Source organism: Ursus americanus, chromosome 3 (genome assembly GCF_024610735.1).
Source record: "Ursus americanus isolate L20-20 chromosome 3, mUrsAme1.1.p, whole genome shotgun sequence".
NCBI lineage: Eukaryota > Metazoa > Chordata > Mammalia > Carnivora > Ursidae > Ursus > Ursus americanus.
Genome location: NC_142129.1, coordinates 93289155 through 93302334, shown reverse-complemented (window position 1 = coordinate 93302334; position 13180 = coordinate 93289155). Strand labels below are relative to the sequence as shown.

At 46.9% G+C, this 13180-nt stretch overlaps 1 protein-coding gene across 3 annotated transcripts in view; it reads right to left on the bottom strand.

Moving 5' to 3' along the window:
* Nucleotides 1–11553: 11553 nt before the first annotated feature.
* The window catches only part of BLVRA (biliverdin reductase A), a 43540-nt gene continuing 41913 nt past the window's right edge, over nucleotides 11554–13180 (bottom strand). For all 3 annotated transcript variants that reach the window (XM_087861216.1, XM_045793520.2, XM_045793521.2), the window contains one exon: nucleotides 11554–11917. In XM_087861216.1, the coding sequence (XP_087717342.1) occupies nucleotides 11659–11917 (259 nt within the window). In that variant the 3' untranslated portion in view covers nucleotides 11554–11658. The remainder of the gene's footprint in view (nucleotides 11918–13180) is intronic.

Below are 13180 nucleotides of genomic sequence, written 5' to 3'. Positions count from 1 at the left end.
CCCCTAACTTTAACCCTAAAACCTAACCTGACCTTAAACCCCAAACTGGAACCCTGAATCCCAAACCTGAAATTGAACCTCACACCCAAACTCTGAACCCAAGTCCTGAATCCAAGCTCTGAACCGTGAAGCCAAACCCTAAACTGGAACTCTGAGTCATGAGCCCTGAACCCAAACCCCAGCAAGAACCCAAACTCCAAATTTGACCCTGAACTTTATCCCCTAAGCCCTAAGTCTTAAACCCTAAATCCTAAGCCTAAAGCCCTAAACTCTAACCATTACCCTGCCCCTCACCCTAAATCCTCACCCCTGATCCTAAACCCAAACCCTGATCTAGAACTCTGACCCAAACCTGAGCCTGAACCTAAACCCAAACCCGTAACCACACTTTGTTTATGCATTCACCATTGCTGGGCATTTGCATGGTTTCTACCTTTTGATTATTGTGACCATTGTTAGGGTTGGGGGCTAGGGTTAGGGTCTTGGGTTGGGATCAGGGCCAGGCTTGAGATCAAATTCAGGTCAGAGTGTGGGTCTGGGTCAGGGTCAGTGGCACTGTTTGGGTCAGGGACTGTTGTTTCCAATTAATTGTTGCTTAGCTGTTTTTGGAGAAGTTGGGAGGATATTGGGCTCCGTTCAGCTTGAATTTCCAGAATTTAATAGATTTCCCCTGGACCCAGGAAGGGAGCAGGTGCTTCCACTGAACGGCTGCGAGCTCGCCTTGTCCTGCATGGCCTCCGCCGCCTGCAGAGGGCGCCGGACCCACACCCGGAACCCGGCCTGCGCAGCCCCTGTGGCGGGAGCCCGGACTCGTCAGGACCCGCCGCGGAGGTTTCTAGAGGACATGGGGTGGTGTCCACACCGACAGGAGCCCGGCCTCCTCAGGACCCGCTGTGGAAGATGTGGGTCCGTATCCACGCTGACAGGCTCGCCGTGGAGGACGTGGGGCCCCGTCCATATGCACAGGAGCCTGGCCTCCTCAGGACCTGCGGCGGGAGGAGAAGGTGAGGAGAAGCCGCCCGAGCGGGGACCGCAGAGGGGGTGCAAGCTCACAGGACCCCGTGGAGGAGGGGTGTGCTGTGTAGACGCTGGGGTTTCCGTGGCTTTGTGTGCGGTGACGTGCGCGGGGCTGTAGGGTCTCCCCTCTCTGGGCTCAGGATCTGCTCGGTGGTCCGCGGGTCCGTGTTTATGCGCTCGCGGATTCGGTTCCTCGGGCTCCGCAGGCAGTCTGCAGTCAGGCAGCGGCCGCCCACCCGGGTCTGGTGCTCCCCCAGCCTCGGGCCTGTAGGGTCCTCCCCGCGTCCACACCCGGTCAGGGCTGTCGATTCGGTGTCTGGAAGCTCGGTAGCAGCGCGGACTCCGCAGACGGCTGTGGGGAGAGTAGCTATTTTCACAGCGTCGGTTCTTCCACGAGTGCAGAGTGTCTTCCCGTCTCCGTGTGTCTCCCTTGATGTCTGTAATCAGTGTCCTACGGGTGTCCGAGAACAGGGCTGTCACCTCCTTGGTTAAATTTACTCCTAGGTGTTTTGTTCTTTTTGACACCGGTGTAAATGAGATTGTTCTGTGTATTTCTCTTTCTGATGGTTTGTTAGGAGCACAGAGAAGTGCAATTGATTTTTGTATATTGGTTTTGTTCCTTGTAACTTTATTGCATTTATTAGTTCTGTTAACCTTAAACTAAAGCTGCCAGTTATTTTACCAGCCAAATGGGTTTAATTGGAAATAGCCGAGACTTGCAATCTGGGACGAGCAAGCTACTGCCACATCACAGGCAAGTGTGAGAAACAAAGGAGAGGAACATTATTTCATGGAGGAGGAGGAGGAGGAGGAGGAGGAGGAGGAGGAGGAGGAGGAGGAGGAGGAAGTTGGGAGGGTTGTTTTGAAGGACAGGCCACTGGAGAAAAGCAGGGTTCAGGGTGATGGAGGGTTCTCAGTGGCTGAGCTGCAGGGATGGTGGATTTCCTGTAGGAGGTGAAACCTGCATCTTCTCCTTTGGGGCCTGTAACTGACGAGTCTCTCCCATGGGGGCTTCTAATGTGGGTTCTGTAATTGACACTTGTTCCTGGAACTGACATTGAGTGTCAGCTCCCGCCTTCCAGCCTCCTCTTCTGGCATCTGCAGTTTGTTCTCTACGGTTAAGAGTCTCTTATGGTTTCCTTCCCCCTGGCTCCATCCCATATGTTCATCTGTTTTCTTTCTCACATTCCATATATGAGTAAGACCCTATGGTATTTGTCTTTCTCTGACTGACTACTTTCGCTTAGCTTAATACACTCTAGTTCTATGCACGTCGTTGCGAATGGCAAGATTTCATTCTCTTTGGTGCCTGAGTAATACTCCAGTGTGTGTGTGTGTGTGTGTGTGTGTGTGTGTGTGTATACCACATCTTCTTTATCATGGTGGTTTTTAAAATGGCTTTTTATTTTAAATTATGTATTACATATTGCCTGTCTTTATTCTGATTAGTGCTCTTAATTTTGTTTATTTTTATTTATTTTTTTAGTGCTGTTAAGTTAAATTCCACCTTTTTCTGATATTAATATTGCCACTTCAGCTTTATTTTTATTTGCTGATATTTTGCTTTTTTTGTTTAATCTTTATTACATTGTTAAGACATGCTTTTATAAACAATACATTTTACATGCAGTCTTCAATTCTATTTAATGGAATTAAGCTCATTCATAATAAGTATTTTAGTTGCTTCACTAAATTTTATTCTTTAGATCTAGTTTGTATTTATTGATTGTTTCACTTTGTTGTTTATTCTTATACTTCCTCTTAGTATTTTTTTCCTAGTTTGATTCTTTATTCTTTCCTTAAAATGTTCTAGTTAATTAAGAAGTTCCATTTTCTATTCTCCTACTCCATTAATGGTTACTACCATCCCTGTAACACTTATAAATTTCTCAACCATATGTGGAAGAAAGAGGGCCCCCACATTCCCCATCCAACTGCTTTGTCCCCTTGCTGCGTCTCTTCACAGGAGGAGAGGTTTTCAGATGCTTTACTTCCTCCCTCTTCCTCAGTAGGTAAGAACATTAGCATATTTATTTTACCTTCTCTCTCTGCCCCCCCATCTTATGCTTTGTAGAGGCTGTTCAGTGCTTTTGTTTCAGACTATGACATGTTTTCTCTTTTCAGACTGGCTTCTCTATGTCAGTAATCTATACTGAACACTTGTGACGAATGTGTGCTGGTGTGGATGGTGGTTGCTGACCCCAGTCACACTCTCACACATTTTTTAAGTTCTCCCAGGGCTCAGTTTTACATTTGGGATATATCAGAGGAGACAGCATGTGCAGTCCATTGTTCAGCATCAGTGGTGGAAATATGTTGGCTGGAATCGGGCCCCCCAGCCTGAGGAGCCTGACAGTCCCTGGAACAAAGGCTCCCAGCTTGTGCTCCACATTGAGTGGTACAGGAAGGTGATGGTAAACCCTGAAAAGTGTCCATTCAGTTTAGCAATTGGAACAATGTTTTTTTCCCAAGGAGACTCATTGAGTGGAGTGGTACGGATTGTTAGGAAGGCATGACAGTGCAGCTTGCTGCCACTGGAGGCACTGTTGAGCTGCAATTGGACAGATGCGGGGCAGCTTGCTGCCACTGGAGGCAGTGGTGAGCTGCGCTCCGCTGTAGAACAGGAAGCCCCTCAAATGCACCTTGCCGCCACTGGAGGCAGTGGTGAGCTGCAGTTGGAGAGATGCAGGCAGACGTGACAGTGCAACTTGTCGCCACTGGAGGCAGCGGTGAGCTGCAGTTGGAGAGATGCAGGAAGGCGTGACAGTGTGACTTGTCGCCACTGGAGGCAGTGGTGAGCTGCAGTTGGAGAGACGCAGGAAGGCGTGACAGTAAGGCTTGATGCCACTGGAGGCAGTGGTGAGCTGCTGTTGGAGAGATGCAGGAAGGCGTGACATTGCAGCTTGCTGCCACTGGAGGCTGTGGTGAGCGTCAAGTTGGCCACAGAACAGGAAACCGTGACAATGCAGTAACTACCTGGTGTAGTGACAGAACCGGTGTGTGAGTTTATGTCTCTTCTCCTTTAACAACTCTGGTCTTCATTCACCTGAAAGTGAGGCAATACTCCTATTTTAAGAGTAAGATAAGTGGGTAGTTGAGGTTAAATAACTTGCCCAAGGTCACAGTGGTTTTAACCCTTCTGTAACCCTCAGTTTGTTTCCTGGAGTCCAGAGTCTCTCATGGTTTGTCTCCCTCTCTGATTTCTTCCCATTCAGTTTTCCCTTTCTCTGTGGTCCTCCATGGTATTCCTTATGTTCCAGTTGTCTTTCTCTGCTTGACTCATTTCACTTAGCAACATCCCCTCTGGTTCATCCATGTTTTATGATGATGATGATGATGATGATGATCCATGTTTTATGATGATGATGATGATGATGATCCATGTTTTATGATGATGATGATGATGATGATCCATGTTTTATGATGATGATGATGATGATGGTGGTGGTGGTGATGATATATTAGTCACCATACAGTACATCATTAGTTTTTGATGTACTGTTCCATGATTCATTGTTTGAGTAAAACACCCAGTGCTCCATGCAATACGTGCCCTCCTTAATACCCTTCACCGGGCTAACCCATCCCCTCACTACCCTCCTCTCTAAAACCCTCAGTTTGTTTCCCAGAGTTCATAGTCTCTCATGGTTCGTCTCCTGCTCTGAAATCCCCCCCCTCATCATTCCCTGCCTTCTCCTAATGCCCTCCATGCTATTCCTTATGTTCCACATATAAGTGAAACCATATGATAATTGTCTTTCTCTGCTTAACTGATGTCACTTAGGATAATCTCCTCCAATTCCATCCATATTGATGTAAATGTTGTGTAATCATCCTTTCTGATGGCTGAGTAATATTCCATTGTCTATATGGACCACATCCTCTTTATCCATTCATCTGTTGAAGGGCATCTCGGCTCCTTCCCAGTTTGGCTATTGTGGACATTGCTGCTATGAACATTGGAGTTCATATAGCCCTTCTTTTCACTACATCTGTATCTTTGGGGTAAATACCCAGTAGTGCAATTGCTGGGTCATAGGGTAGCTCTATTTTTAACTTTTTGAGGTATCTCCATACTGTTTCCCAAAGTGGCTGTACCAACTTTCATTCCCGCCAACTGTGTAAGAGGGTTCTACTTTCTCCACAACTTCTCCAACATTTGTTGTTTCTTGCCTTGTCAATTTTTGCCATTCTAACTGGTATAAGGTGGTATCTCAATGTGGTTTTGATTTGAATTTCCCTGATGGCTAATGCTGTTGAACATTTTTTCATGTGTGTGTTAGGCATTCGTATGTCTTCATTGGAAAAGTGTCCGTTCATGTCTTCTGCCCATTTTTTGATTTGATTATTTGTTTTTTGGGTGTTGAGTTTGAGAAGTTCTTTATATATCTTGGATACCAGCCCTTTATCTGAAGTGGCATTTACAAATATCTTCTCCCATTCCGTGGGTTGCCTCTTTGTTTTGTTGACTGTTTCCTTTGCTGTGCAGAAGTTTTTTAACTTGATGAAGTCCCAAAAGTTCATTTTTGCTTTTGTTTCCCTTGCCTTTGGAGACCTGTCATGAAAGAGGTTGCTGTGGCCGATGTCAAAGAGGTTACAGCCTATGTTCTCCTCTATGATTTTGATGGATTCCATCTCACATTGAGGACTTTCATCCATTTAGTTTATCTTTGTGTATGGTTTGAGAGAATTGTCGAGGGTCATTCTTCTGTAGATAACTGTCCAATTTTCCCAGCACCATTTATTGAAGAGACTGTCTTTTTTCCCCTGGCGCTGGAGTTTTGCAGTTTTGTGGGATGTCTAAGCTTGTCATTCCTCTGTTCTTCCAGTCTGTCTTCTGGGGGAGGGGCCTGTTCTGCTGCTTCTCAAGTGTCTTTACTGGGGGGGAGTTGCCCAACCCCTTGTCAGGGGGATGGGCTCAGTGCGAGTGGTTCCTCTGTGTGGCTTTTGTTCCCTGGAGGCTTTCCATGCCTCTTCAGAGGGTCAGAGCAAAAATGGCCGTGTCTGTATCTCCGGCCCAGAGCCACAAGGTCATGGTCCCCCCTCTTCAGTAATCCCTCTGGGTCAGTCTCCATCTCTGTGTGCATTGCACCAAACTGTGCAGACTCCCACGGTTCATGTCCACTGCAGTCTTCTCCCGGGGGAGTTCCCAGGACCTGTGAGTGTCACCATGCTTTGTGCCTTTGTGACTGCAAGGTTGTGGGCTTGCACTTGCATCCTTCTCTGATGCTTCCAGGTCCCAGCCGGGGCCACCCTACTGTCATTTCCAGGGCCACCACCACCCTGAGAGCTGTTGCCCAGTCGTGGGCTCAGCCATTTGGTCCCTCTCCGTGGATGGTAAATGGCCTGCACGTTCCAGTCCTTTGCAGGGTGCTCAGGCCAAGAGTGGTCTCCCTACGGGCCCGGCTCATGGTTTATGGCGACCTGAGCTGAGTGTCCCCTCCTGGGCTCACTGACCATAACCAGTTTCCCTGCTCCACTGCTTGGGCAGTCTACCGATTCAGGCACCCCGGTTCATTCTGTGTCTCCTGGGATCCTGAGACCACAATGACCCACCGAGAAATCTGCCGTTTTCATCCCCTGAGTTCCTTTCAGAGCGGGATGTCTCTCACTGGAGCAGATTTCTAAGGGTTCCAACACTGCACTCGAATGTTCTATCCCTTCCCGGTAGCCAGCTTATGGAGGCTCCCTCCCCCTCCATCTGTCTTCCCATATCTCCCTGCAGATTTATGACTCTGCACTTCCTACCTTGGGAAAAGCAGTCGTTTTTCTGCTTGTAGAGATCCAGATATATTTTCTTACAACTCAGGCTGAATCCATGGGCGTTCAGAATCATTTGATAGATATCCAGCTAAATTTGAGGGACCAGATGAACCAGGTCCCCTACTCTTCTGCCATCATGCCTCCCTGAGATCTGCATTTTTTATTTATTAAACTTATGTTTGTCACATTAAACAGCAGGACTGATCATTGAGTTTGTTATTTGAAAATAACAGTAATTTTTCTGTGTGAGGCAGTGTATACCAAAACATTTCTATTTGTTCACAAGTATAATTTGCAGCAATATCAGGTCTCTAAGCAGCTGAAGAAAGCAGAGAAATGTTACAAGACTTCAAAGGAATTTAGGAAGTTAAGTTCATTTTAACGTCTTGCGTTTGACTAGTCATTTAAAGTTCAGAAACCCCTTCACCAACCCGTAGCTCAGGCCTCCAGTGCGTTCTTTAGGAAGGCTTTCCTAACTTCTTGCCTAGAAAAACCCTCCCTAGCGCAAGATTTTATTTTATTTTATTTTATTTTTTTTAAAGATTTTATTTATTTATGTGACAGAGAGACAGCCAGCGAGAGAGGGAACACAGCAGGGGAGTGGGAGAGGAAGAAGCAGGCTCCCAGCGGAGGAGCCTGATGTGGGACTCGATCCCGGAACACCGGGATCACGCCCTGAGCCGAAGGCAGACGCTTTAACGACTGCGCTACCCAGGCGCCCCAAGATTTTAAAATCTACTTTAGAATCTCCAGCATTCTTCATAGCCGTGCTTTAACATTTATTATTTGAGTAGCATTTTTCTTCCTTACTAGTCCACCACCTGCAAGAGACTGATACGCACATGGAATCACTGTGCAATCCTTTTAAAAGGCAGATTCTGGTTCAGTAGGTCTGAGGTGGGCCTCAGAATTTGCATTTCTAACAAGTTTCCAGGCCAAGCCAAAGCCAAGCGTGCTGGTCAGCATACTGCATTTTGAGTATCAAGGACTTAGGGGTCTTGGACCTCTTATTCCCCTCTTTCCATTAAATCCCTGTTAATTGCTGTGGCAGAGAGATGTGTCTTTTTTTTCCTTTCAGCCCATCAGCCTAGGTCCCAAGGCCTCCTCTTCTATTACAGTCCCCCCTCCTATCCCCCTCCGTGTCCACCATCAGCACTGCTGATAGTCTGGCTTAGCAGGGACTTTCCCAAAAAGAAGCCTCCTCTTGAGGAACTCTAGTGTCATTGACCGAGATGTTTTCTTTTCTTTTCTTTTTTCCCACTTGATTCCTTCAGACAATGGACCATAAGGAAAGAATTTACTGTTGGGATTTAAGGGACCAGCAAGGAACATTCCTTTTTCTCCTTTCCAATTCTGGGCACGAATTCAGCTATAAATGCAGGAGAAATATGAAGGTTTTTTTTTTTTTATAATCAGTTTTATTATGATAAAGCTGATTGGGGAGTGTGGCTGGGACCTACAGCCAAAAAGTTTGCCACTCTGCCCTCTCTTAGACTAACTTAACTTTCTTCCAAGCTTCCGGCCACCCCACTGCAGAGGAAGAGCCTACCCCTGTCACCTACCACATGGACAGACAGAGCCCTCAGGTACACCTACAGGGTGAGTGGGCTTTGTTGCTTAGTCTCTTTCTCAGCTTTACCACTAAGGCAGGTTGCTTTCACCACAGAACTGGGCGAGGAGCAGAGAGGGATCAGGGGCACCCCTGGAAGACCCCTAACACTTCCAAACGTAGTAGGATAAAGTACAAGTACCGTACGATACCTCCTGGCACTCACAGGTACAGTGGGATAAAGGGCTTTTTCTAGTTGGACAGAAAGCCAGATTTGTTCTGAAATTTCAGACCTCAAATCCCCCTCTTCCCACTAAGCCTTCCAAGGAAGTCAAGATAGCCTTAAGGCAAGGGAGAAAGCAAAGGTCACCATCTTTTGGGTACTCTATGCAAATGGCAATGGATACTTGTGGCTTCTTTACTTGAGTGAAACCCTGGAGGAGAGTTAGCATTGGAGGTGGGGGCCTGGCCTTCCGAGAAGGAGTATTCGGGAAATGCTGCAGTGGGTAGAGCCAGGATGGCTCCAGTAGCCCCAAAGGAAGATGCGGGCAGTAAGAAGGACTGCCGGTCCGTGACATGCGTGGAACTGGAGGGTATTACGCCGAGCAAAGAAAGTCCGAGAGAGACAAATACCGTATTTCACTCATATGTGGAATGTAAGAAAGAAAACAGATGAACATAGGGGAAGGGCAGGAAAAATAAAATAAGATTAAAATAGAGAGGGAGGCAAACCATAAGGGGCTTTGGAATATAGGGAACAAATTGAGGGTGGCTGGAGGGGAGGTGGGTGGGGGGAAGGACGTTAAGGAGGGCGCTTGATGTAATACGCGCTGCGTGTTCTAGGCAACTGATGAATCACTAAATTCTACCCCTGAAACTATAATACAGGCTACGTTAACTAAGTTGAATTTAAATTAACAATTTTTTTTTTTTTAAAAAAAGGACTGCTGCTCCAGCTCTCCAGGTTGTTTTCTCCTATCTCCCCTTCCTTCTCCTTCTGCAATTCTTGCCAATTTGTAAAACTAAGGGATGTTTTCATTTTTAATCTCTTGACCACACACGAAACAAGCTTGAGATGAGTAGCCATCAGTTAGTCACCACATATCCCATGACAGTGACTATGACCAAACTTCAGTCAGGCTCCTCTGAGTCCTTTTCAAGTAGGCCCTGACCTTTGGATTTCCATGTCTGTCTTTGCATCGGCTAATTTAGCAAAAATCCAACTAAGTCAGTTAAGGATCCGTACCCTCAATATCTGATCAAATCCCTCACCCCCGACCCCTGCTATCTGATCGTGCTGGCCTGCCTTCAGCAAGAAGCTGATCAAGCTGGTTTAGGCAGAATCCGCCCACCCCTGATGTTTCCTCTTAGTCATTTTCCATCCCAGGACCCCCACACTGCCCCTTGGCTATAAATCCCCCACTTGCCCATGTTGTATTTGGAGTTGAGCCTGGTTCTGGACTGGGGGCTGTTTTCCTCTGCTGCAGGAGTCTTGAACAAAACCGGTTTATACCGCTTGATTGTGCGGCTCTGGTTTTGATACCCATCTCCACCTCTATTATCAAGTATGGCCAGTATTTTTGAAACAGCAGAGTTATCAGCCCAAATGGGAGATGCTGTTGCACTGCAGTTTAATCATACTTGATATTTGCCTCATGCTAGATGCTGTACCGTATACAGAAAGAGATATAATATTTCCTGGTCTCAAGCGATATTCGATGTGAATAATAAAACAAGAGAACCAACTGACCAATATTTATTAAATTGTTTTATATGGCCAATAAAGGAATAACTTTAGGGATCTTTTTTTTTTTTTTTTTAAAGATTTTATTTATTTATTCGACAGAGAGAGACAGCCAGCGAGAGAGGGAACACAAGCAGGGGGAGTGGGAGAGGAAGAAGCAGGCTCCCAGCAGAGGAGCCCGATGTGGGGCTCGATCCCAGAACCCTGGGATCACGCCCTGAGCCGAAGGCAGACGCTTAACGACTGAGCCACCCAGGCGCCCCATGGATCTTTGTTTTTTATATTTAAATTAATATATCTGCCTGCCTTACCTTGTGGTATATGATGATAGAATAATGGAAATCGAGGTAGAAAATAGAGTGCTGACGTCAGTGACTGCCTAGCTCCCGGACCGGTTAAACCTCACGATGGGGCGGCAGTGGGCAAAAAGCAAGAGGGAGACATTTACAAAGGCAAGCAAACTAACGCAGGCTTTCAAGAAAACGCAGCAGGTCCACCAATGAAAGGAAAAAGCAGATTCCTGGGAATCAGCTGTGCCTCAAGGTCAGCGCTCTGCCTCAAGGTCAGCAGTCTCTCAACGGGAGCCATGAGTCTAGACAAGCCAAGGGCTGCAAGTATGAACACATTTGTTGGGTCTGAACTGGATGCCTCCTCCCTGTCTCCAGGCTCATTTCCTCCCGGCAGCCTTCCGAGTGCTTTACCTAAATTGGAAACCTGACCACACCACTCCCCTTTTAAATAACACTCTTCAGTGCCTCTTGCAGAGCCTAATGAGTAAGAGCCCAGCTCCTTTCTCTGGGTTATAGGAATCCCACAATCGGATTTACCTCTGGGACGCCCTCCTCCAGACACAACGCTCCAGCAACACTGTTCCAGGGTACTGACCAGGTTGTTCCTCACTTCCGTCGCTTTGCTCCTGTCAGTCCTCCGCCAGGAAAGCCCTCCTCTGACCTTTACACAGCTAACCTAGTTAGCAACATCTGGTTTGTAGGCTTTCCCCGAACCTCCCTCCAGATGACCAGGGGTGTATCTTTTTTACTGGACCTATTACATTACAGTGACTCGTTTGCGTGACTTGTTTTCCTTTCCGCGCTGTGAGTTATCGAGGGCAGTGGCTCTTGTCTTATTCATTTTTAGAATCCCCAGCACCCACCAGAGTCACCTAGTGAAAGTCTGTTGAGGGAAATAAACTTCCTTAAAGCAGGGAGGCTTCCATACACTATTTTGCAGTGGTTCCGTGCATGAGTGGGGTTTAAAGGCTGGCTCTGCTTTTTTGACTCCAAACCAGATTTTCCAACATACTAATGAAAACAAGCCCAGTAATTCCCACCTGACAGGGCTGCTGGGACGAGTGAATGCAATCAGGCAGATGAAGCACTGAGCTCAGTTCGACCAAGCTTAGTTCTTTCCTCATCCCTACAACACGTGGCCCCGACTCCCAGACAGCACTCCCAGCACAGCTCGGGACAGCACACAAAGCCTGTTTACCCAAGATATGTTTAATTGTAAGAATAGAGAGAAAGGTCAACTCTTCATAAAAAGGAAACCACGGTCCCGTCTGAGAAGGGCCGCACGCGTCCTTCTCCTACTTCTGGGCGGAGCAGTGTTTCTGGATTTCTTCCGCCAGCCACAGGCAGTGCAGGATGCGGCGCTTTTCAGCAGCCAGCTCCTTGTCAGAGAACTGGCCCAAGAGTTTCTGGACAAATATATTTTGATCTTTCAGAAAAATATTCTTATTGACTCCTACATTTGGCATATTCTCCAGAGACCCAGATTTGAAATGGAAGCTTAAGTGTCTGTTTCGCTTTAGACCAGGCCCTTTCTCTTCAATCCATGTGAGCGGCCTGCGAAGACAAAAGGATCGTAAAGGTTCGAGATTACAGGCGAGTGCAAGCGGATGTTTGCGGGCACCCGAGAACCCGCTCACAGCTTTTCATTCTGCCCCTGTCTTCCCTGGAACTGTGCTCAGTGTCGTGGCTCAGGGGGCACCCTGACCTCCACTAGCCTCCCAGAGGCCTTGGGTGATTGTTCCCAACGTCACCGCCAAACAGACCTTCGCTTAATTTTGCCACCAGGCAAGGGAATTCATTCAATGATTTTTGTGTGAACGTCAGTTTGTTTTTTCCTTTTGTGACTGGCTTATCCATAACTTTTTACAAAGTTTTTATCTTAATCCCAGTTAGTTAATATACAGCATTACATTAGTTTCCGGCGTACAGTATAGTGACTCAGCAATTGCATACGTCACGCAGTGCTCACGGCAAGCGCGCTCCCTGATCCCCATCACCTATTTAGCCCATCCCCAACCCCCTCCCTTCTCTCTCCCTCCCTTCCTCTCTCTCTTCTCTCAGTTGTTTTTATCATGAGTCTCAAAGATGAAGGCATCCAGACAGGGGCTACAGGCAATCCAGCATCACCGGAGATTGCGTGCGAAACTGTTTTTTTCCACGTGAATGTGCACTTTAATGGAAAGAAGTGCTTTCATCACATTCTCAAAGAAGTCTCTGAGCCCCACACACATGCCAGAAAACACCAGGCCATCCCTGCTGACTAACAGAGCACCTGTGTCTGTTTCAAATTTGCCTCCCTCCAGCTTCCTGCTAAGGTCAGCACTCACAAAAATCTAAAATCCAAACAGGACAGACTCCGCTTCTCTGAAGTCCCTCCTTTCTCTACGATTATCTTTTCTGTCTTTTTAGCGCGTCAGAGCCGTGTTACCTGCTTAGTGAAACACAGAGAACCCTAAGTGGGCTCTGACCTAACGTAAGAAGCTTCATTGAATAACATGACAGAAAAAACATAAAATCTGGGGCGCCTGGGTGGCCAGCGGTTAAGCATCTGCCTTCGGCTCAGGGCGTGATCCCGGCGTTATGGGATCGAGCCCCACATCAGGCTCTTCCGCTATGAGCCTGCTTCTTCCTCTCCCACTCCCCCTGCTTGTGTTCCCTCTCTCGCTGGCTGTCTCTATCTCTGTCAAATAAATAAATCTTAAAAAAAAAAAAAAAGAAAAAACATAAAATCTGCTTTTAAAAATACACTCTAAAACCAATCCGTTGTTGATTTAGGGATGTTTTAAATTAAAAAAAAATCACAATTCTTTCACCTAA